General features: G+C 38.4%; 5 protein-coding genes across 5 annotated transcripts; 2 read left to right on the plus strand and 3 right to left on the minus strand.

Moving 5' to 3' along the window:
• Nucleotides 1-482: 482 nt before the first annotated feature.
• Nucleotides 483-4,910, plus strand: OPT7 (oligopeptide transporter 7). Its single transcript, XM_086256063.1, has 7 exons — nucleotides 483-881; nucleotides 983-1,494; nucleotides 1,606-1,703; nucleotides 2,871-3,440; nucleotides 3,559-3,814; nucleotides 3,920-4,102; nucleotides 4,201-4,910. Exons 1-7 carry the CDS (start codon nucleotides 818-820, stop codon nucleotides 4,804-4,806), a joined length of 2,289 nt encoding a protein of 762 aa, XP_086112189.1. The 5' UTR covers nucleotides 483-817; the 3' UTR covers nucleotides 4,807-4,910.
• A 656-nt stretch (nucleotides 4,911-5,566) lies between these two features.
• MTA (mRNAadenosine methylase) lies at nucleotides 5,567-10,156 on the plus strand. The gene is made up of 7 exons (XM_086256062.1): nucleotides 5,567-6,951; nucleotides 7,501-7,599; nucleotides 8,129-8,212; nucleotides 8,302-8,657; nucleotides 8,782-8,998; nucleotides 9,227-9,306; nucleotides 9,670-10,156. Exons 1-7 carry the CDS (start codon nucleotides 5,746-5,748, stop codon nucleotides 9,953-9,955), a joined length of 2,328 nt encoding a protein of 775 aa, XP_086112188.1. The 5' UTR covers nucleotides 5,567-5,745; the 3' UTR covers nucleotides 9,956-10,156.
• A 1,400-nt stretch (nucleotides 10,157-11,556) lies between these two features.
• LOC147274335 (early nodulin-like protein 8) lies at nucleotides 11,557-12,438 on the minus strand. The gene is made up of 2 exons (XM_086227797.1): nucleotides 12,187-12,438; nucleotides 11,557-12,101 (listed from the first exon to the last, which is right to left on the minus strand). The coding sequence occupies exons 1-2, from the start codon at nucleotides 12,377-12,379 to the stop codon at nucleotides 11,719-11,721; spliced, it is 576 nt and encodes a 191-aa protein (XP_086083923.1). The 5' UTR covers nucleotides 12,380-12,438; the 3' UTR covers nucleotides 11,557-11,718.
• A 1,594-nt stretch (nucleotides 12,439-14,032) lies between these two features.
• LOC147274336 (uncharacterized) lies at nucleotides 14,033-17,806 on the minus strand. Its single transcript, XM_086227777.1, has 8 exons — nucleotides 17,444-17,806; nucleotides 16,612-16,756; nucleotides 16,362-16,530; nucleotides 15,755-16,025; nucleotides 15,257-15,522; nucleotides 14,922-15,137; nucleotides 14,612-14,720; nucleotides 14,033-14,454 (listed from the first exon to the last, which is right to left on the minus strand). Exons 1-8 carry the CDS (start codon nucleotides 17,592-17,594, stop codon nucleotides 14,387-14,389), a joined length of 1,395 nt encoding a protein of 464 aa, XP_086083903.1. The 5' UTR covers nucleotides 17,595-17,806; the 3' UTR covers nucleotides 14,033-14,386.
• A 3,113-nt stretch (nucleotides 17,807-20,919) lies between these two features.
• Nucleotides 20,920-23,501, minus strand: LOC147274337 (Metal-dependent protein hydrolase). Its single transcript, XM_086256291.1, has 7 exons — nucleotides 23,264-23,501; nucleotides 23,026-23,172; nucleotides 22,837-22,935; nucleotides 22,376-22,567; nucleotides 22,049-22,168; nucleotides 21,794-21,865; nucleotides 20,920-21,380 (listed from the first exon to the last, which is right to left on the minus strand). Exons 1-7 carry the CDS (start codon nucleotides 23,480-23,482, stop codon nucleotides 21,153-21,155), a joined length of 1,077 nt encoding a protein of 358 aa, XP_086112417.1. The 5' UTR covers nucleotides 23,483-23,501; the 3' UTR covers nucleotides 20,920-21,152.
• Nucleotides 23,502-24,112: the final 611 nt, after the last annotated feature.

The following is a 24,112-nucleotide window of genomic DNA, read 5'->3' on the forward strand; positions in this document are numbered from 1 at the left end:
TTCTCTCTCTTTTTTTTTGACCTTGTAGCTATTTATACTAAGTTAACAACTGTGAAAGTTAGTTGGCTTTGGAAAAGGGTGTGTACGTCCAAAAAAATAAGGGTAGGTAGGCATTACTGCACCCTATTATTTTGGTCAACAACTACAGTCTACAATTATATATAGAACAGACAGACAACTAAGCAGCCATGGGGACCCCTCAAATTGATTTAAATTGATATCATTTTTGTCGCTGAGTACATGAGTGTACAAGGTCCAATAGATTGCCAAATTAAAGACATGTATATTTTACAGGCCCAAAAAAAAGACATGTATATTTTAGGCTTAGGGAAAAAGTAGCTACCTAGTCCCACTGGAAAATGACACAGAATTAAACCTTACCGCTTGGATGGCCAAGCTTACCAACTAATGTTCCCCAACCCCTCTTCAAAAATGAGGAAGCATATGAAATAGTACTCATCAATATGAATAATGAATATAGCTACTCGTACCACGTGGGTCACCAGCTGCAACAAGTCAACCACATGACTTGCTCCCCACCTAGCTAAGCTAGCTAATTATCTTTACTTAAAATGCATATATCGGCATATGCAACTAATTAAATTTATTGTACGTACATTAATAATATATATATCCTCCTAAAATTAATTTTCACCCAAGAAAATTTATGTTTACGACATTTTGAATGACTAAATATCCAAACCCATCCCCTTCCTCCTAGATTCTTGCATATCATTCATAAATTCAGTCCACCATCTTACAATAGTACATACAAATTAAACATGTCTGCTGTTTGTTGTGCAAACACATAAATGTTATGACAGAAAGCAAAGCAGCAGCCATGGAAGAAGAATCCTCCCATGAAATCACAACCCCTCTCAGTAATTAATTAATCCCCTCCTTCATTCAATAATTTCTTTTGAAGATGAATCCTCGTAAGTTTCTTTTCCTCCGCTTATTGATCATATTTGTTTTGGTGCAGTATCTAAAGACGAGGATGGTGAATCGTCCTCAGCATCAAAACCCCATCCTGAGATTCATGATGAAGATGAAGAGCCGGAAGAAGAGAACTCACCTGTGGAGCAAGTAGCTCTAACCGTACTCACCACAGACGACCCCTCCCTCCCGGTCCTGACCTTCCGAATGTGGGTCCTAGGAACCCTCTCCTGCGTCCTCCTCTCCTTCCTCAACCAGTTCTTCTGGTACCGAACGGAGCCACTCACGATCACCGCCATCTCCGCCCAGATCGCCGTGGTCCCTCTGGGTCAGCTCATGGCCTCCAAAATCACCAGCCGCGTCTTCTTCAAAGGGACCAAGTGCGAGTTCAGCTTCAACCCCGGTCCCTTCAATGTCAAGGAACATGTTCTCATCACCATCTTCGCCAATTCTGGGGCTGGCACGGTGTACGCCATTCATATTGTCACTGTGGTTAAGGTTTTCTATAAGAAACACATCACCTTCTTTGTGTCCCTACTTGTCATCTTAACGACTCAGGTTAATTCATTTTTGTAATTATTATTAATTTGATGGGTATGGTTGAATTAAGAATTATATATGATTTAATTGATATTTTGTTGATTAGGTTTGATGGGGTTTGAATGGTAGGTGTTGGGGTTTGGTTGGGCCGGGATTTTCAGGAGGTACTTGGTTGAACCGGCTGCTATGTGGTGGCCAGCAAATCTGGTTCAAGTTTCATTGTTCAGGTACGTGCTACATATATTTAATTAATTACCATATTTTGTTACTATATATGTTAAGGTGTGTGTTTAATTTGTCATTTTATTTTGCATATATGTTTTTGTTGTCATGCATATTTCATTTTTCCTATGGATATCCATGGATTCCGGTGCATGTGTTTGGGTGGCCATGGAGTTGATTGGCCTTGACTGGTTGGTATATATCTTTCATTCTTTAAGATTCTTTAAGATTCTTATCTCTCTCTCTCTAGAAGAGTAAAAGTAGGTCCAGTAGCTAGGTAGGTGGGTTTGCATTCAAGCAGTAACTATTGTCTTTTTCAACCCTTCATGCAACTAATTTGCCACAAAATTATGAGAGTCAGTGAATTTAGTTCTTTGTATATAATTTTAGATTTTAATAATATTTATATTTATATTATTAAAGATCATTTTCACTAAAACAGTGAGTTTAGTTGTTTGACACGCAAAAGATACATAGATATTTTGTTTTTCTACGTAAAAGTCTCAAGTCTCAACAGAATGTGTCCTATGCATGCAAGTCGATCACGTACAAAACCGAAACACCGACTCTTCCACTTAGTAATAATAATTGTATATATGAGTCTGTCATATATGATTTCACTCTCAAAATATAACGACTTATAGAAATTTGAAGTTAAGGTGATGTGATCAAGTTGTTGAAATATGCCTGCATTTGGCTGCATTATACCTAACTCAAATTAGTCTTGTTTGGGCCCACATATATAGAACTTCTCTGCTCAATCTAATTAATGAATTTGGATTCTTTTTAGGAGTTTTGAACTTTCAATGTAAATAGTACGTATATAACGTAAATTTAAAGATACGGTTTTTTTTTTTTTTTTTTTAATAAAAGACAAAAAGATACCCAACTTTTAAATTTGTGGTATACCATTTTGTTTTCATGACTTTGTAATGTACGATTTAAATACTCAAGAAGATAAACAAATGGGTTATATATCACATCCTAATTAATTAGACATTCATCTAATATTTAATTTCCTTCCTTTCACATGAACCAGTCAAATATCTAAAATATTCCATCCTTTTTTTCATCAATGGAAAAAAGAAATGATAGGAACGCTGATTTTGGGCTCTAAGGCCCAATCCAGATATGGGCTTATAACTAATCAAACAGTTTGTATTCATATTCAGGGCCCTCCACGAGAAAGAAGCAAGGCCTAAAGGTGGGGTGACCCGCACACAGTTCTTTCTGATTGCCTTCATGTGCAGCTTTGCGTACTATGTTTTTCCTGGCTACCTCTTCCAAATGTTAACTTCCCTCTCTTGGATATGCTGGATATTCCCCAAATCTATCCTGGCCCAACAACTCGGCTCGGGGCTTTCTGGGCTTGGAATTGGCGCTGTTGGGCTGGACTGGTCCACCATCTCGTCCTACCTCGGAAGCCCACTTGCAAGCCCATGGTTTGCCACAGCCAATGTTGCTGCTGGATTTGTCTTTGTCATGTATGTACTCACTCCCATATGCTATTGGCTTAATGTCTACAAAGCCAAAACCTTCCCAATATTTTCAGACGAGATGTTCACATCTGACGGCCAAGAATACAACATAACAGCCATCATTGACTCCAATTTCCATCTAGACATTGCTGCATATGAGAAAGAAGGTCCACTCTACCTCAGCACATTTTTTGCAGTAACTTATGGTGTTGGCTTTGCAGCACTCACTGCTACAATTGTACATGTTGCTCTGTTTCATGGAAGGTAACTGTTAGCTTGATATTCTCTAACAAGTAACAAGGCACATCACAATATGTGTAAATTTGGCACATACCAATTCAATTAGACTTTGAACCTCATTCTTAGCTATATTGGTATGCAGGGAAATATGGGAGCAAAGCAAATCAAGTTTCAAAGAGAGTAAAATGGACATACACACAAGACTGATGCAGAAGTACAATCAAGTGCCTGAGTGGTGGTTTGTGGTCATCCTTGTGGTCAACATTGGACTCACCATTTTCACCTGTCAGTATTACAATGACCAGCTTCAGTTGCCTTGGTGGGGTGTTCTACTAGCCTGTGCCATTGCCATTTTCTTCACCCTTCCAATCGGGATCATCACTGCGATCACAAATCAGGTACCCTTTTCTGGCACATCTCAACTTATTCAAGGCCATATATGATCACCGACATTTTTTTGTACAAGGCCTAATAGTCGATCATATATGTTGGCCTTTTGACAGACACCAGGCTTAAACATCATCACAGAGTATATAATTGGGTACATCTACCCAGGGTACCCAGTTGCTAATATGTGCTTCAAGGTTTATGGATACATAAGCATGACACAAGCCATCACATTTTTGCAAGACTTCAAGCTTGGTCACTACATGAAAATCCCTCCCAGAACCATGTTTATGGCTCAGGTCAGCTCCTATTCTTTTACCTTGCCTAATTTATTGTGCATTATTTCCTTTCATAATCCCAATTCCCAACTCCAATAGCCATAAACTTCACTTTTTAGGTTGTGGGAACCCTTATAGCTGCCATTGTCTACTTGAGCACTGCTTGGTGGCTAATGGAGACCATCCCTGGCATATGTACTGACACATCATCCGTCTGGACTTGCCCAAGTGACACCGTGTTTTACGACGCGTCTGTCATATGGGGTCTGATTGGTCCCCGAAGAATCTTTGGGGACTTGGGCACATATGAAGCAGTCAATTGGTTCTTCCTAGCTGGTGCAATTGCTCCCATTCTTGTTTGGTTGGCTGCCAAGGCATTCCCACAGCAAGAGTGGATTAGACTCATCAACATGCCAGTCCTAATTGGTGCCACAGGAAGTATGCCACCAGCCACTGCAGTCAACTACACTTCTTGGATCATTTTGGGCTTCCTCTCTGGGTTTGTTGTGTATAGGTATAGACCAGATTGGTGGAGGCGTCACAATTATGTTCTTTCTGGGGCACTTGATGCTGGGCTTGCCTTCATGGGGGTGCTTTTGTATTTTTCTTTGGGCTTGGAAGACATTAGCCCCAGCTGGTGGGGAAATGACCTTGATGGGTGTCCCTTGGCTGCCTGCCCAACTGCCAAAGGAGTGGTGGTTGAAGGTTGCCCCGTTTTCAACTGAAAATAAATTGAATATAGGGCTAATTACAAATAAATCAATCAAACTTTTTATAATTACATTTTAGTCAATACACTTTTTTATAATTTCATTTTAGTTACTATTGAGTATTGACAAAAAAAAAAATTACATTAAATTAATAAACATACATTACTATTCAAATTTAGATTTAGATTAAATTTGTTTTTTGAATAATTGCATTAGTTGGATAGAAAATTTGATTGATTTAATTTCAATCATTTGTTGTATTCTTAACATGTAATTGGGAAATCCCTTAGTACTCTTGCACATTACCAATGTTGGTGCCTGAATTTGGTTCCGACAAAACTAAAAGTGTTTGGTCTCGTCTAATGGGTCTAGCAAAATGTTGAAGTTAACTAACCCTACAAAATAAAAATATGTCATAGCAAAATCTTCAAGACAATATTTTAAAATATCAAAGACAAGCTCTTTTATGATCGAGCATACAAACGTTCTATTATTGCTTCACTTGATATTTTTATATGTCAATTCATTATTCTCACAAGAGTTTAGTTCCACCCTTGACACAAAATCGCAATAGGCTTATATTTACTAAAGATTTGAGCTATTTTTCCAAATTTCTCCTTATTTTTATTAAATAATTTTAGGGTGTGCAATTGAGGGGTACCAATTGCATAATTTTTGTTTGAAAGGAAACAATTGCATAATTTATACTTTTTTTTTTTTTTCAAAATTGCATAATTTATACACACGCGCCTATTCCTCTCATATAGTCTCATATGTGTAGGTTTGGTACTTTGGTGCGAAGTTGCGAACAAATCAAAAACTTCTTTTCACTAAAAAAACACAATCATAAACCTCGAAGTTTGGTTCAGCTTCCTCCAAGTTCACTCACACAAATCACAGAGAAACCAAGAGAAACGAGCAAAAGAAGAGGGAGCTTCGGCAACAGAGAGAGCAATGGAAACTCAATCGGAAGGTAACGAAGACGCCGCCATAGGTTCCATCAAAAACATGCGTCAACAGCTCGAAGCTCGCATGGAGTCCCAACGCAGCGCTCAGCTGGAACTCCTCTCTTACCTCCAAGCCCAAATAGTCCCCGCCATTGTCCCCTCCATTGATCTCTCTCTCAAGGTCCTCTCGTCCTTCAACAACCGACCTTTCACTCCCACACCTTCTCTCCCTGAACCTAAACCCAACCCCAAAAAACCCATCGAACCCACTCCCCCTTCGACCCCAGAACCCGAACCCGAACCCGAACCCAAACCCACAAACCAAAATGCCCAAAACCCACAACTTTCTTCGCAGCCGGACCCGGGTCGCCAACCCGAAAGCGAGAAATTCAGCCCCATGGATGAGAGCGGAAACCCCTTGTCGGTGGTTCGGGCTTTGGTTGCGGTTTGCTTGCTTGAAAGGGTTCCCTTTTCGCCGATTGAGTCCTCGACGGTGCTGAGGAAGCTTGAGAATGACCAGAATGCGACGCCGGAGGAGAAGGCGGCGCTTCGCGAGGTCGGAGGAGAGTCCGGGACGATATTGGCGGTGGAGATGGCATTGAGGTCAATGGCTGAAGAAAATGGTGGTGTTGAGTTGGAGGAGTTTGTGGTGAGTGGCAAGTCGAGAGTCATGGTTGTGGGGATTGACCGGACTCGGCTGATGAAGGAATTGCCGGAAAGCAAGCAATTTCAGAATCAGGATTCGAATTTGGGAGATGGGAATGGGAATCAGCAGCAAGTGGTGAATAGTGGGGTTGAAGCTAATGGTGGAGTGTTTGGAATGGGAGGGCCTGTTCCGAGGCCAATGCCGGAAATGTGGATGGGGCCTAATGATCCCCACATGGCGGGTTTGCCACCTATGTTTCCGGGTAGTGGACCCCCCGGTTCGTTGATGGGTCCGAGGGGTGCACCTAGAGTTATGGGCATGATGGGAATGCCTAGAGGGATTGGTGTTCCTCCAATGCATAGACCTAATATGGGGCTAAATGCAGCAATGGATATCCCCAATGCAATGTCGCATAAGCAGCCGAGGAGTGAAGAGGAAGAAATGAAGGATCTTGAGGCACTGTTGAATAAGAAGACCTTTAGGGAGTTGCAGAAATCAAAAACTGGTGAGGAGCTATTAGACCTCATTCACCGGCCAACTGCAAAAGAGACTGCTGTGGCTGCCAAGGTTTGTCGAACTTTATGGCCTTGATATACAGTTTTCAATATTTTAATTTGTATTTCTATCTTAAGAAATTCATCTAACTGGTTCTTGCTGTAAAAAACTATATAAGTAAATTGGAAAGCTGCTATATGTAAAAACTATTTCTGTCTGTTAGCTAATTATAAAAATTTAAGTGATACATTCTTATTTTGTATTGCCTTCTCTGCTTTTTGATCAAGAGCACCAAAGAAATGATTACCGGTTCTGTATTTAATGAGTCAGTAGATTGTAGTGACTTGTCCGAAACATCTTGGTTTGCTTGCCATTTGTTCTTTGTGTTACAAATAGGACACAATTATTTCATGGTCTCATTGGTTGGACATAGGAAATGCTTAAGCTTTAAACTTTGTTATTTGTCAAATATACTCTGATTTTCTATCTTCTGTGTGGTTGGTTGCATCTTAGGAAACTCTGAAGTTTAATTTCTTGCCGATTTTTTCCTATCCTTGTGCAGTTCTTCATATTTATATCCTTTTCTTTCTTATCATTCTCTACTTTGTCGTTTTGTTTCAGTTCAAAACTAAAGGTGGTTCGCAATTGAAAGAATACTGCTCAGCCCTAACAAAAGAGGACTGCCGTCGTCAATCTAATACCTTACTTGCATGTGAGAAGGTCGGTAAACAATAGTCTGTTAGCAGTGTTTACAAGCACAAAACATGAATGAGATCATAAGTTTCTAATTCCTGAAATAAGTGGTGATAAGAATGCTGCCTGCTTGCTTATAATGTGTTTTATGTTGAACAATTTCAATTTAGAGGATGCATCTTGTTGAAGCTTTAAATTTTGAATTGGGCGGTCTTCTAAAAAGCTGATAATGTGCTGCAAATGTTCCTGCTTGCTAGTGTAACCTAACTAAATTAATGAGCTCTGGTTTAATTTTAACTTGCAGCATCCCACTTTCGAGGATAATTGGATTCAGTTTTACCTGTTTGAGAAATGGAAATTTATTTGCACGCTAGCTATTTCAGTTCCATTCAGTACATTTTGTGTCAACTCATTTGAATTTGTTTAGATGTTTTTCATTTTCTTTTGGTGATGTATTTCTAATTTTATTCTGAAATTACTGCAGATAACTTTGATCTTAGTGTTCACTAATTTTGCTTCTTCTTTTTTCACATTGTATTTTATTCTCTCCTTTCAGGTTCATTTCAGGCGAATAATTGCTCTACATACGGATGTCAATTTAGGAGACTGTTCTTTCCTAGATACTTGCCGTCACATGAAGGTAAAGTTTACCCCTCTAGCTGGAGTGATAGACATTTGTTAATGACTATTTTTACAGACAATAATACATTTGTCTGTCTCCATTTTTAGACATGCAAGTATGTACATTATGAGCTCGATCCAACACCAGATGTGTCACACATGATGATGGGTTCTGCAGCTCTCGCTCCCTCTAGACATTTAAAGTCTCAGCGTGCTGAATATTGCTCTGAGGTAGAACTTGGTCAACCACAATGGATTAACTGTGATATCCGCAATTTTAGAATGGACATTTTAGGGCAATTTGGAGTCATAATGGCAGATCCACCGTGGGACATTCATATGGAATTGCCTTATGGGACAATGGCTGATGATGAAATGCGCAATCTCAATGTTCCTGCATTGCAGACTGATGGTCTGATTTTCCTCTGGGTCACTGGACGTGCAATGGAGCTTGGACGTGAATGGTATGTGTTTATTTTGGCTATCTGTCAACTATATGATTCGCAAAACGTTTAACCAAAGATGCTTAAGTTGGATCCAGTTATTCTTTGGCTTTTGCTTACAGAAATATCACCATTCTTTTTACAGTTTAGAACTTTGGGGATACAAGCGTATTGAGGAGGTAATTTGGGTAAAGACTAATCAACTTCAACGAATAATTAGAACAGGGAGGACTGGCCACTGGCTTAATCATAGCAAGGAGCATTGCCTTGTTGGAATAAAGGGGAGCCCTTTGGTAAATAGAAATATTGATACTGATGTCATTGTTGCTGAGGTCAGAGAGACAAGTCGTAAACCAGATGAGGTTAGTTTATAATTTGTACAGTGAAATATCTATTCAAAATATGGTTCTTCCTGTAATGGGCTTATAGCATTCTGAAGGTTGTCATATAGAAGTTATTGCCTTCGGCTAGATATTTTTATTATAATTATCATCTTTATTGTTGTTATTACTTGTTTAGTTTTGCTACAAAATAATTTAAATCCAGGTTATGAGATTCAAATTTGACTTAATATACATGCATTGTTGTAGATGTACCCCTTGCTGGAGAGGATAAGTCCAAGGACAAGAAAGCTGGAACTGTTTGCTCGCATGCACAACACCCATGCAGGGTATGCTTTGTTGAGTGATGTTGTAATTGTTACATGGAATTCCTTCGTTCTAGTTGATCAACACTAGTGATTTTTGGCATAAATTGATAAGATATTAAGATGAGGATAGTAGAGGATCCTGTGAGGACCAATGACAATCTGAATCTAGCATGGTCTTGGGTTTTTCTGTAGGTTAAAAGTGATTTGATGCTTGCAACTCTTCAAGAAAAGTTGAGTATCATGATAATGATGATAAATAGCAATAACTCCTTCATGTAGTTATAATTCCTTTACCATTCTGTCTCTAAACTCCATTCATTAGATAGATGTCCCATAAATGGGTATTTCTTTCTCTTCATATCCTGCTGAACTATCTTGTATCAGGTGGATGTCGCTGGGTAATCAACTGAGTGGTGTACGATTGGTTGATGAAGGCCTGCGTGCACGATTTAAGGCTGCTTACCCAGATGTGGAAGTGCAACCGGCTTCCCCACCCAGGGCTTCTGCTATGGAAGTGGACTCAAATGCTGCCCAAATGAGAAGTCCATTTTCAGTAACAGAAGCAAAGCCCACGACTTCACAATTTGCAGAGCCTGCAGCTCCAGAGGCACCCTATGCGGCTTCTGAAGGGAAGCCAACAGTTACCGATGTTGACATGGGCGGAACATAGAACAGACTAAGAGGAGCCATGGCCCCTTCAAACTTTTGAAAAAAAAAAAAAAAAAAAAAAAAATTAATATAACTTGTAGAATACCAATGTGTTGAACATTACAGTTAAATGATCATATGCTACTTGACTCAAACCTCACAACATCATATGGATATTTGATCTTTATGGTAATGGGTAATACAAGTTTTTGTTGTTGTTATATTTAATTGATTAATATTGCTTTAGTTTTTTTTCTTTGTTAAAAGTGTGTTTATTTGAGCTCATTTATTTTGTACCTTATTCTTGACCCAACTTCTTTTGTGTAATTTCTTTTTCCCCCATTTGCAATTACACTTGCAAAAAACTGCAACCAGTGGTGATTTATTCTTGTAATTTCTTTTGTTTAAAGAACCAGACATCTTCAAAGTTGTTAAAACACACTTAAACCTAATATTAATATAATACAATCAGCTTATGAACAATCAAACAGGAAAATAATCAAGTATACAATTAACTAAATAAAAAAAAATTGGGTATCACACAGAGTCAAAGACAATTAGTACACCAAATGTATACAACTTAATATTCCAACAGTAATTTTCTTAACGTGTTTATAATAAATAAGTTCTAATTGTAGCAAAATTCTTATGAATATATCTTGGGGTATGTCATTCAAAAGATGTGCCTTACCATCTATAGTAATTATATGAAGATTTAATCTATGTATACTCTACACAACTTGACATTTATACTATTTTTTTTAGTAGTGTTATTTTTTTTTTTAAATTAAAAGAGACATTATTGATATATTTGGTCCATTTGGATATTATATTAAGATATCGAAAAAAAAAAATTAAAATAACTATTTTACGGTCTCCTCAAACATAAAATCCCCCTACATAGTAAGTTAAGTAACTGTCAAACTGAGTAATCAAACAAAAACGGTTGGCCATCCCAACTGAGACGTTGAGAGAAAGCCTCACCCTTGTCCACAATTTATGATTGTAATATAGGACCTTGGAAGGGACTGGATCCTCATCAATTTTGTCACATGTGCTTCCCTCTAATTTTGAGATAAGAGAGAAGCACATGTGTTTTTATGAGGACTTGAAAGGTTGTGTATCATATGATAGAGCATGTAATATTTTACAGTTACTATGTATATGATGTTAGATTGTTTTTTGAGTTTTGTTAATCTGTGACAGAATTACTTCTCTTTTATATCTTTTATAAGCATATTCTTGCTGACTTTTGGAGTACTTCATTTTTTAATCTATGATGCTACATTTCATCGGTGGCCCACATAGATGATAGATCACACTGTCAAGACTCAAGAGCAACGAGCATATCCAGCTGGGCAACTTTAATAATTGTAGCATTTTTATAGAACTTGTCAGTTGTCACCACCACCACAATTACAGGGCAGTGTTCTCTCAGACCTGTCAGGCTGTCCTTATTATGGAACCTATGTTATCTTTTCTTTTCTTGGTAAAACAAAAAAGGAAGTAACTTTGTAACTTTCTGTCTAAGGGTTGAAGATACTCTTGTCTACACTCCGAAACTCAAGGGTTTCACACAAAATGGTTAAAAAAGTACAAAAAACAAGCAAAGCAATTGTTAAATCACATATGAATTGCTTTATTCTATTCCATTGACAAAAAGAATTACAAAACCAATACTTCCATATCAACCAATATGCCAAAGATTATAGAACAAGTAATGGGAGAAAAAGAATCTGTATCCAAACGTGGGAAGAAAATTCTTCAATTCAATGTTTAAGCTCTTCAGAGATTGCCACTGAGTTGTGCACATACCACAAATCCAATAACAGCTCCTATGAGAACTGGGAAACTTTGTGATGGTGCAGAAGAAGGGGGTGCTGGGATTGTGCCAAAAACAGTGGGATAAGAAGGTGCAGTGTCTGACAATGCACTAGGACCATAGGAGGGAGAGTAAGCAGTGCCATTCCCAAAAGAAATGTGAAGCTTCTGGTTCTTTTCACAGTGACCTGGTTCTCCACTGGTGAAGTAAAAGTCCCCATATGCAGTGAAGTTGAACAGAGAGTTGCCATTGTTCATGTACAAGATTGGATCTTTGAGGTTGCAGGTCTTGTAGGATTGTTCTGTGACTTGAATTACTGAATCTTGGCTTGGTGGGTACAAGAACACTGCAATATAGGGAAACAAAAGCATTTATGGGTGCTTTTGGAATGAGAAAACAGAAAGAAGAATGTAGAAGAAAAGAGAACTTACAGAGAGAATCTCCAAGCTTGAAAGCATGGTATTTAGACCATTTGGTGTAGACTTCTGGGTTTCCTGAAGTGGGTACTCCCCAAGAATCTAGATCTCCAACTTTGTACTGGTAGCAGAGCACTTTGGATTGCATTAACATAAGGAATTGTAAAGCCAATAAGAACTGGTACCTTGGACTTCTGAGATTGGCCATCTTAGCTCCTCTCTCTCTCTCTCTCTCTCTCTCTCTCTCTCTCTCTCTCTCACTTAGACTTCTCCCTTTCTCAAATTTAGGAGTGAACCATGAATCACTGGATGGCAAATCTTATTGGCTAGAGTGTGTCTGCAGACAACCTGAAGACAATTACCAAATGCCCCTCGTTTACATCATGGTACATCTTTTAAGATGGTCAAAGACTCAAAGTCAAACCAGCTGTGGCAAAAAGGACAAAACATCATTAAAATGGATGGTGGAGATCTCTGTAGATTGTAGAGAGGCAGAGGCTTGGTTTGTTCCTGGTAAAAGTGGTATCATAAAACAGGTGACTAGCAGCTAGACACAGTTAACAACAGGGGATGGGATTTGCTGATGGGGCTAATTCGAAAATCAATCATAGAGGCTAATAATGGCACATGGGCAAGTTGGGTAGTCATACATGAGATGAGTGCAACTCAAAATGGGCATATAAGTTGAGGAGGTGGGGTTTTCAGTTTTCTATGGAATATGATTAGGGAAATGGGTTCAGTTTGTTATTACTTCATCATGTGGAGAAGACATGAAAGAACATGAAAGCCTGTCACACATGCTTAATCGTCTGGAATTCAGTCAGAGGCCGCTCATGGGTGAAACACTGTTTAGGCGCTCGTGTTAAAGCCATCTTTTTAGTTAAAGCTCACTTTTTTTACTCATCATTCAAAGCAATACATATAAAATATCTAACTATAAATTATTTGTAATTATGTTGTCTATCTTTTTTTGTCAGAGTAATTATATCGTCTGCTTAAGAAAAAAAAAAACTATATTAATGCTTTTTATTGTCCAATAATAATTGAAGATCAATATTTAAATTTTGCATTTTCAAAGAAGGATGACTTCTGTAAAGTAATTGCATGGTTTTGTAATCTATACCATTCACTTCATGAGATCTATGGGATTTAACTTATTATCAATCACCTACTTATAACTCATGACTTCATCCACATCACTTAGATAAACATATACTGCAGATAAGCTGCTTCTTTCTATTTTCAAATGAGTGATGCCTCATAAAGGGTTATTTTAGTGTACCAGCCTAAAGAGTTTTGAAAATTGTGTGAACAAAAAATAAAATAGATCATAATACTTTTTAAGCATGCGGGAAGTAAAATGTGAGTGAAAATAAAGTTTGGCATAAGATTGGTATTGTAAAAAAGTTGCTCATGAAGAGAAAGAAAGGGAACAATGCAGCTTCAAGCATTATGAATTAATGCTTATGTTAGAAGTGAAACCCTTGAGGACAGCCCAAGTAATGAGAGGGGATAAGATAATGAATTAATGTTAAAATAGGTTTAAGGTTTGATTCCTTCTAATATAACTAAAAACGTTAATGCTAAAGTGACCGAAAGCCGAGGGTAGACATGGATGGAGTGTTGGAGAAAAAGTTCATAACTACAATGTTAACATCTTCAAATTAGAAATGGAGGGACCAAATTGACTTTCAATTTAATAAATTACATGGGTGAAAGTGTACTTCCAATATATAGATTTATATGGTCAGAATAAATGTTACAATCATTAGATGCTGCCTCCAAGTATGTCCAATAATAACAAAACAAAAATGAGGGGCTGTTGAAGGGGAAGAAACAGCAAATAACACCAAATGACAAAGATCAGCAAAGCATCAATTGACATTTTATATGGTGACTGAAGCATCCTTACATTTTCTAAAACCAACATATGACAAAATATACTTGATGCCAGTGATTGGAGAATACATGAACTACACATAGTAACTACACTCTTTAGTCAATCATTTCTTTGTGTTATAGCCACCAGCGAATTGGCCCTGAAAATCCTTCATACCATTTCGAAGTTGGCAACAAACCGTATTTTCCTCGTCAATTGGACAGCAAACAGAAAACCAAGATGCAGCTTGAAAATCCAAATTTGAAGAGGTGGCTTCTTTTAACCATCAAAAAATTCCAAAGGTTTTTCTGATTATTTTGTTATAATTATTATCAATTAGTCATTCAATGGCTCTGCAGCCTCTGCTTCTGTGTCCCTCTCCAGTGTCCTCCACTCTTGTGGTTCTATGATGAAACACAGCATATTCATTATTAATCATCAAAACAGAAAACCCACAGGAGGAAAAATAAAAATAAAAGGATGCAACTGTAATAAGTGTAATATTAGAGTTGAAATATATGAATTAAAATAGCAACAAGCAATGGCTATTGCACAACTTACTTGACTTTTGGCCATCAGTAATCACCATGAGCCTCCTCTGCAATACAGCAGCCATAAACAGGAAAATCGAGCACATACCAAACATGATGGTGATGGGAAATGCATTAACCTTCAAAAAGGAAACACAAACCAAATTTTATTATACAGAAAGAAGTGCAGATATGTATAAGGATTTCCATGAGACAAAAAAACCATTGAAAGGATACTTCCACAGTTCTTTTTTTTTTTCAAAAAAAAAACAAAGAAATAAAGAAAGTACTAGTAGGTGGACCCCCAAAAGATTATGACCAAATGCAATCAAATCACTCACATTGTACAGCACAACGCAGACAAAGATGTTCAGAGGAATGCGAAAGAAGTTCATGATGGTGCTTCTTGCCTCCTCTGGGATGTATTGGGACCTCATTTTCATGATAGATGGCCAGAATATTCCCACACAGGCCTCAAATACGCAGAAGCCAATAAGCTGAGAATACCCTGAAAACGAGATGCTCCCACCTCTCACGTTCGAAGGTGCAATCAAGAACTGTAAAAATTCATAGACAAGTTGATATTATTGAGCAGCATTTCCAAAGTAACCTGTTTAAAAGAAATTTAAATTCATATATTTGAAGATCGATTGATAAATTAGAATTCGTGGCATACATTTGTCACAATGGGAAGCAGAAGTGATGCCGCAGAGATTACAAATACAATCTGCATGTAGCTCTCAACTCTAGGGGATGAGCTGGCCATCAGTCTAGATGCAATAGAGCTTCCCAACATTGAGGCTAGCATGAATGTTGCAAAAATGAAACCATGTGGAATCTCCTCATCATTTGGGCTCAAAGCAGGAGTCCAGAGGAACACAAAGGTGTACATTGAACCTTCAAATAGGGACTGTATGGCACCCAGCAAAGCAATTTTCTCATCTGCTCCCAAATGAAAAATAATAGCAAAAGAATTTGTGAGAATGAGAGAGATTGGGGGGAAGGGGAGGGGGGATGTACATTGGTGGTCATACGGAAGTCAGACCATAATAATAAGACCTTTATTTAAATTCTTATATTACCTATTTGGACAAGAATATTTTATGGACTTAACCTTTAAATTCTTTAATGAAAAAGGAGTGATTATTAAGAGAGAATAAGATTAGGGAATCACCAGAAGCGATGGCTACAGCAGCACCCCTGAACTGGGTAAGCAAGTTCTTGTTATCTGAAGAATCTCCATAATTTTCACCCCATGAAGCCAATATAATTGCCATGCCAATTGCCAAAAAGCATGCAGCAGCGTCAAATGGAGCAACAGGGCCAAATCCCAAAGTATGTACAAGAAGATTCCCAAGCAAACCAGATACAATAGCAATTAAACCATTGCCAAGAAAAATGGCCTTGGAGAATGTTAACGAAAGCCACTGTTGCTCAAAGCCCCTCTGCAAAAATTAGGGGACAGAAAAAGTTACAAAACAACTGCTTCTGTAAGTAAGATTGAATTTTAAAATCCCTGGCCTGATAAAACATGGAGAGAGCAATTCAACTGAATGGAATTACTTTATAACACAATAACTAACAAAATTGAATGACTTCAGCCATTTGAACTGAATAAATGACCGGTTCCACCTCCTACGACGTGCAGAATATAAAGGGCCTTCCATAATACCAAAGAAGGATATATTGATCCACAATTTTATAACATTGACTACAAATTAGAACCTGTCACAAATATGATTTCCAGAATTGCAATTATAATTAGCAGAGCAACAGCGTACCTTATTGTGTTCTGCGACAAGCCAAGACTCAAAAGCTGAAAAAAGTAGAGAAGTTGCAATGCCTCCCAATATGCGCCCCAGCATTAAAACTTTATAGTCAGGAAAATGTTTGGTGAAGCAGCTTAGAATGTATGTTATGCAGTATGTAACACATGCCCTCTTCCGACCCCTGAATTTGACGTATCATTATTGAGAATCAATAATACTAATCAAGTTTAACAAAATACAACTAATGAACACGAAACCTTACTGTTTGTCAGCTAGTGATCCGACAATTGTCCCAAACAACATAGATGACCCAAACCCAGCAATAAAAAGTTGTCCAATGTCCCCTTTATTAAATCCATACTGGCTGTAGAGGTAGTAAACATATGGGCCCTGCAACCAATCCCCGGCTATAGCCACAACGAATTTGATCAGATCCAGGAATGATGAAATATTTCAAGGATGATTCACAATGAAAATCAACCATCTGCTTCAATTCCAAGCTATTTTCAAAGATTATAATACTCTTGACCATAAATGTTTATATTACCAAAATCTTTGCAATGAAGTTCACTACAATCAAAAGATTCAGAGACCATGGTACAAAGCAGTATACGAGTTACAAACAACATGTTCATCACATAAAAAGTAAGGCAGAAGAAACAAGAAGTGATTAGAAGGACTTAAACAACTAGATCAAGATAATCTCACTGCCCCCATGAGGTAACCAGAATTGTTCAATCTCTAATTTTAGTCCAGTTGGGGTTTTCATATCAATTCATGGGAAAAAAAACCAGCAATTCGATCCAAATATTCAAACTCTCTCTTACCCCATCTTGTTTTTTCTTCTCTATTTTCTGACCCATTCATTTCTTCGCAGCCAAAATAACTGAATCACAGTTAAAAGAAAACATTTGCAAGGGTACCCAAAACCCACATCCACTGTTTTTCCATAAAAGACAGTACTAAATTCGAACAAACCAACATCAAGAAGATAAAGAGCAACAGTAAATGAAAATCCACATTACTGTAAATACAGCACAGAATAAAGCAAACCCAAATGAGAAAAAGAGAAACAAGGACAGATCTGAGTGTACCCATCATGAGAGAGTAAATGAGGAGGTAGTTGTTCTTGAAGGCATTGAAAGCAGAGGGGGTATTAATGCGATCCTTGTTGTTCTTGCTCAGCTCCAAAGCTGCCACCACTGCCGCGAGAGCCCCAAACAGAAGGACGTAGAGCAACTCCATTGCAGCGAGCTCTCTCAGTCTCAGTCTCTTAGAGACTCACAACGCACAAAGGGTCAGATAGAGAAGCAAAAGCGAATGGGGAGTGCAAACGAAACGAGTGTGTTGTTAAAAGCTTAAAAAGGACTTGGTACCGACACAATGCGAAGTTTAGGTGGTGGGAATGGGATTTGTGAATGACAAGGCAAAGGGGAGTAGACGACCGCGTTTCAAGATTTCGCGGGGATTCCAATCTCCATAACTCACACACTCACACACTCACACAGAGACACACACCGGTTTGAGTTGGATGGGTGAAATGGGTGATGGGTCAGTTTGACTGTTTTTCTTTTCTTTTCTATTCGGGTAAATGTAAATCCAAGTATATTATGACTTTTATTTTGTACTTCTTTCTTTTGATCTAAATGCACAAACGGTGAAGGTAATTCTTCTCTAAATTAGAAGCTGTAATTTGTGTTATTGGGTTGTGTTCTAATCAGTATCGTTTGATATTCATATTAAATACTAATCAACCTTAATTTAATTTATTTAATTAATTATATCAAATGACTTAACTCTAATTTAATGAGTTGACTCAACATTATCACTTATAAAACAAAATTATAAGAAAATAACTATATAGTTATACAATAACTCATACGATACATATTGAAAAAAATAAAAAAGTTATTTAATTTCTTTGTATAACACTAGTTAAATGTATTTATCGTATTATAATCATGTTAAATGTATTTGACACTAACCTGATTCGTATATTATTCATATTTAGCGTATCGTGTTATATTCATATTCGTGTTAAAAAATTATCAACCAAAACTTACTAATTTTGTGTCAGATTGAGTCATGTTATTGTGCCACCTATGAATATGTATAACAGATTTTTAATTTCAGTCTAAAGCACATCAAATCTTAGGTCTCCATCAATAACAAACACTATTTGTAGCACTACCAGCGTTGATCGGTTCAAAAACGTTAATTATCAACAAACTCGCATCTAGACTAATATAAATTAGATTGTAGATGCTCAATCCATTCGAATGCAATCCCATTAACAATAGTGCATTAGGCCTGAATTATTAAGAAAAAAATGTCTAAACACATATTCAACATCTGAATAACCCACTTGATTTTGGCAAAACTGCTTTCCAGCGTTGGTCCACTGTCCATTTAAAATTAAATGAATCATAATGCTACCTAACCCAAGTTCACGAAGCTAAGTGCATATAAAGCTAACTATAGAAGACAAAGACTTGCATGTCTTTATTGTTCACGATCAGATCGTGGTGACATTTCAACATCTTCATATTTACTTGGTCGCTTTTTGTGCATGTGCCGTGTTGGTTTCGACCAAAAAGAGAGTCCATTCTCAACTTTCATGGCAATCAACCCATCAAGAAATATCTTCATATTATATATGAAAAATGGTAACTATTTAGGTAAGAAAAAAGATATTATGTATCAAATCAACTCCATTGAGTATTGGCTACTTCACAAAAGTAGGCTTATTGTTTGTTGAGTCCAATTAATCATCTATTTCTGGCCGGCAATTTGACTTTATTAATTAAAGACGGTCCAATTCCAAAAGGCCTAAACAGTAAACACCCACAAAACCACTCAAATTTACAACAAAAAAAAAAAGTCAAAGATTCTTTTTTTTTTCCATAAAAAGTCAAAGATTCGAACTTCCAAGTTTACACCAAAAGACCTCTTCTCTCATTCGCTCCAGTACTTCTCATCAGCTTCCTTCTCACCCTCCTCCTCTTCATCAGAGCCGTTGATCAAACTCATCTTAAACCTCTTCACGTCCTCCACAGCAGCACTCCTAAACAGCCCGACATCAACGGCTCCCGAAATCATTTGGTATCCACGTGTCAACAGATCCAGAGGCCCGTCGTGGGGCATAGCCAAACCGGCCAAGTAGGCCCCACCCTCGTGCGGCTTGCTCCCCAGCACGGCCTTCTCGGCGACCTTCATCATGCTCCTCACCTTCTTATTCCCTGGGTCCCACAGGCACCCCATGCTGGCACTCAGATCCAATGGCCCCATTTGGATGCAGTCAACGCCATCAACGGCCGCGATCTCTTCGGCTTTCTTCACCCCTTCCTCGCTCTCCACTTGGCACATGATCAGGAGCTGCTCCTCGTAATTACTTAAATACCCCTCGTCGATTCCGTAATTGGAGGCCCGGACGACGGTGTGGGCCGACCCACGGATTCCGGCGGGAGGGAAGCGACAGTACGACACGGCCTTTCTGGCGGCCTTTGGGCCTTCGATCATGGGGAACATGAGGCCCTGTGGGCCGAGATCTAGGGCTTTCTTGGCCCAAGTTGCGGAGGTTTCGGGCAATCGGAGAATGGCTGGGGTTTGGGTGGCGGCTAGGGCTCGGAGGCAGGAGAGGGCTTCGGAAATGCCGCCGGGGCCATGCTCCATGTCGACGACGACGAAGTCGTAGCCGGCGAGGGCTGCGATCTCGGTGAGGGTGGGGGAGAAGCTGAGGAGGAAGAGGCCGTAGAGGGTTTCGCCAGATTGGAGGCGGGACTTGAGGGTTTGGGGAGAAAGGGAGATGGAGGTGGTGGTGGTGGTGGTGATGGTGGTGGTGGAGAGATCGGAAGGAGTGGTGGTGCATTTGGTTGAGAAGGAGGTGGTGAGGTTTAGGGTTTTGAACGGGGAGAAAGGGAAGGTGAGGGGTTTGGTGGGAGTGAAAGAGATGGGTTTTCTGAGGGATGATGAGGTGGTGGTGGTGGTGGGGTGAGTCAGTGTCGCCATGGCTGCTGCTTTGGACTTTGGGATTATCGAAGAGAGTCTCACTCACTCACACGGTAACTTCCAATTTGGAGAGGGAGGGAGAGGGGAGAGAGAGAGAGTGTTTGATGATTTGTCACGTGTAAAGCTGCATGGTGGACTCCTGGAACTTCAGCTGAGAAGTTGAGTATGTCATGGACTCATTGTCTGGTCAGTATAGGGTTGAGAAGTTCAGCAACCATTGTTGGAAAAAGCCCAAAACCTTTCTTAGAGAATACAGGCACCAACAATTGAAGAGCTTCCAAGCATGAAGAACCAACTTGGCTATGGCTAGTGATCCAGATTTTGCACTCTCAAAACCAAAGGGACCAACAGAGATTGTTACACACCATTTCATTGTATTATACATTTCTTTCAACACCTTAAAGCTAAAGCAACTTCTAGTTTGCAAATTCATTTCAATGCGTTGCCTGCCATGGTGTGAATTTCAGGCATCTGAATAATAAATAAATCATCTAAAAGGCCAAATAAATATATGCTTAATCAATCAGATTTATGACTGAAAAAGTTGCATATTCCAAGTCATTGACAGAAAATCAATTCAAACTCATCTATAATTCATATCAAAGTAGCCTCCAGTTCGTGGATTCTGAAATCATTGCACAATATGTTTACTTAACGCTTTGTAGGAACTTAATAGCGAAAATTTCATCTAATAAAACAGGCTAAAGAAAAAGAAATTAGCAAAGACGTAGCTCAAATGCTGAAAGTTTACTAATCATCTGAAATAGTAAACAAATTGATGCAAGTCAATCTTCTTTAGCAAAGCTTCAAACCAGCTTTTGCCATTGCCAGAGCACCCTCATAACTTTGATTTCCTCCAATAAAACCACTCATGTGGACAAAAACACATCCAGGAATCCCGGCCTCTTTAGAGAGCTCATCATCCCTAAGTCCTCGCCATTGAGATGGGAGAGCCTTTCGGCTCTCAAATCTATCAGGAGCTACCGCCACTGCTTGAACTCGCCAGTGTTTGCTCCTATCATCCTGCACATAATTTTATTGTGATAATAAATATTTGGAACTCTTCTCAGATAAAATTTGCAGATATATTGGCTACATAACTAAGAGGAATGTGGAAAGAGGGCATAAAAGTATGCTTATAAGTCATTTAAAGCTACTTGCACTTCCAAATGACCAATAACTTTAGAATAGAAGCTACACAACTTCCACTTGCGTGAAATGCACTGGAATGTTAATACACAAACAAGTTCCTTAATGCCAATGCTCTCTTAACATGTATATTATCCATGATTGTCATTTTTTTTTTTTTTTATCCTAAGTATGTTTTTAGACAGATACTTTTGACAATAACAAGCAAAAACTTATGCTTTATGGAGGGAAACATTAAAAAGAGAGAAAAAAAAAAAAGGACAAGGGTAGAAAATAGATACAAGTACCTGATAGAGAACATATTTGATGGGAGGGTCAATCTTCATCTCCTCTTCAAGTTCAAATAAATGAAGCTTCCACTGTAGGGCACAAAGACATAAATGTCTCAAACAAGTCCAAATATGGATACAACCAAATTATTTAAAAACAGTTGAGATGTAATGGAAGAAATTGTACAACTAATATCGTTAGACATTGATATGAAAGACCTTAAGACTACAAATATTAGATAGGCAAAGAAAATACACCCATTGCATACTTACAGGGCAAAATCGATTCAAAACCATAATTTCTCCACTAGGATCAATACTCCATCTTGCTAAGAGACACTCCATTACAATAGACCGTGCTGGTAACCATGATTTTGCATGAAAGCGAACACTCTGAAATTTGGAAAAAGGTCATTAAAGACGGTGTTTGAAAAAATAAATCACAATAAAACACAACCTCATCAAACTGGTAACTCCTTCTATCCGGGTCATGTGCTCAGACTTGAAAGAAAATATTAAATGAAGATGTTTGATGTGAATTTATCAAAATTAAAAAATAAGTAAAAAAATTCTCCATATTTTGTCAAGTCTTAATCTCACATTTAAAAACTCACTGCCAGCCAGGGCCATTGCTTGTTGAAAGGCTTCATTCTCCTTCTGAGGTGATTGGTCCGGATCTATCCAATCCAAATTCAATCTGCCCACCCTTGAAGACAAGTGTGTATTGTTCACATATCTTGGAGGCTGATCCGTATCGTACTGATTGATCCCATTGTCCACAGCATCAATTGCCTGTTACAAGTAATCAATAATGTTTAAAACACAGTTCAATTAACAAGAATCCATGTCAACATGAATCTGCTGAACAATTAGTAATACCAAAAGAGTAACAAAATGAAAACATATTCAAGGGTTTTTGTTCTCTTTTATAACATAAGAGGTTTCTCAGTATCCATGATTCCATGCAAGTTTAAACGAAGAGAATATTCAAGCTAAAACGACCCAATTTTAGTTTCACTCAGAATAAGAAAGAAAAATGCAGAATTTAGTAGTAGTAGTACCTCCATAAAGCTTTTGTAAACAGCCAAGAACAACCGATGCACATCTAGGTGTCCTTCATCAACTTGAAGCTCCTTCGCTATTATTTCCTTCCCAAAATGCTACAAACAGAATTCAACACAAAGAAAGTCAGAAACTTTGAAGAGAAGCTCATACTTAAAAGTCCAAAAAGAGAGGACCTTTTGAAGTACCTTGTAAACCAGACCAGCACTACTTAGCTTAGTCTTAAAACCATGGCCAAAAACCTCCTCAAACCCCTTCTGGTGATGATCATATCGGTCCCTACTAGGGTCATACACACCACCAACATCAAGTACAGCATCCAAACCCTCCAAAACCTACGAGTTTCCAATTTCCAATCAATTAATTTCATTTTTTTGCAATAATTTCCTGGGAACCAAACAGAAATAGGAAAGGGGGTGTTGGAACCTGGGGGTCGCGAGAGCGAACAATTTCGGCGTTGGAGAACTTATCGGTGAGGCGAATCATAAAGCAGCCGAGGGCTTCGTCGCAGTGGAAGCTCCCATTGTGAGTGCCGACTCGCTTGGTTGGAGTAGCAAAAGCCATGAAAGTGCGAGAGAGGTGTGGGTGGTGGTGGCTGTGGAATGGTAGCCTCTGCTTAAACCCTCTGCCTGCTAGAGAAAGCATGCCTCGCGGGTTTCCAACAGTCGAGGGCTATTTTACCATTAAACCCCCACTTTATTATACAACAACAATAATTATTATTATTTATTTTTAGCAATGCCCGAAACTATTACTCATGTCTCACACTCTCACTTTATCCCTAAAAATTTTATTTTATCTCACTTTGTTTTTGCATCCAAACTTTAATTTGTGTGTCGCTCTACTCCGATATGTTAGCCCTAGTTTAGTTAAATTTCTCATCTACCATATTGTCGTGACTTGTGATTTATAAATAACAGATTCGATCAGGTCCGGATGAACGAACATACAATTGTGTTATCGAATCTTTAATAACATATTTTTTTAATGGTCGAACACTCGGAATTGGATCCAAACATGTAGACGTCCGTACTTTAATGAGCCTGTATAAATGAAAACAAATTAGAAGAGTATTTTTATGATTTTATCAGTACAAGTTTGAAAAAAATCAAATTCAATAATAAAAACTGTTAATTGGAGCAATATTCCATCGACATAGATGCCCCCTTCAAGATTAATGTCAGACATGGAATTACAATTCGAGAGGCAAAACAAGACAATATAATGTTTGGTAGATAACGTGGGACAGGAGCGATAATTTGGAGGCATTACTAT

Source organism: Dryas octopetala, chromosome 9 (assembly GCF_963921425.1).
Source record: "Dryas octopetala chromosome 9, drDryOcto1.1, whole genome shotgun sequence".
In the NCBI taxonomy this organism is placed as follows: domain Eukaryota; kingdom Viridiplantae; phylum Streptophyta; class Magnoliopsida; order Rosales; family Rosaceae; genus Dryas; species Dryas octopetala.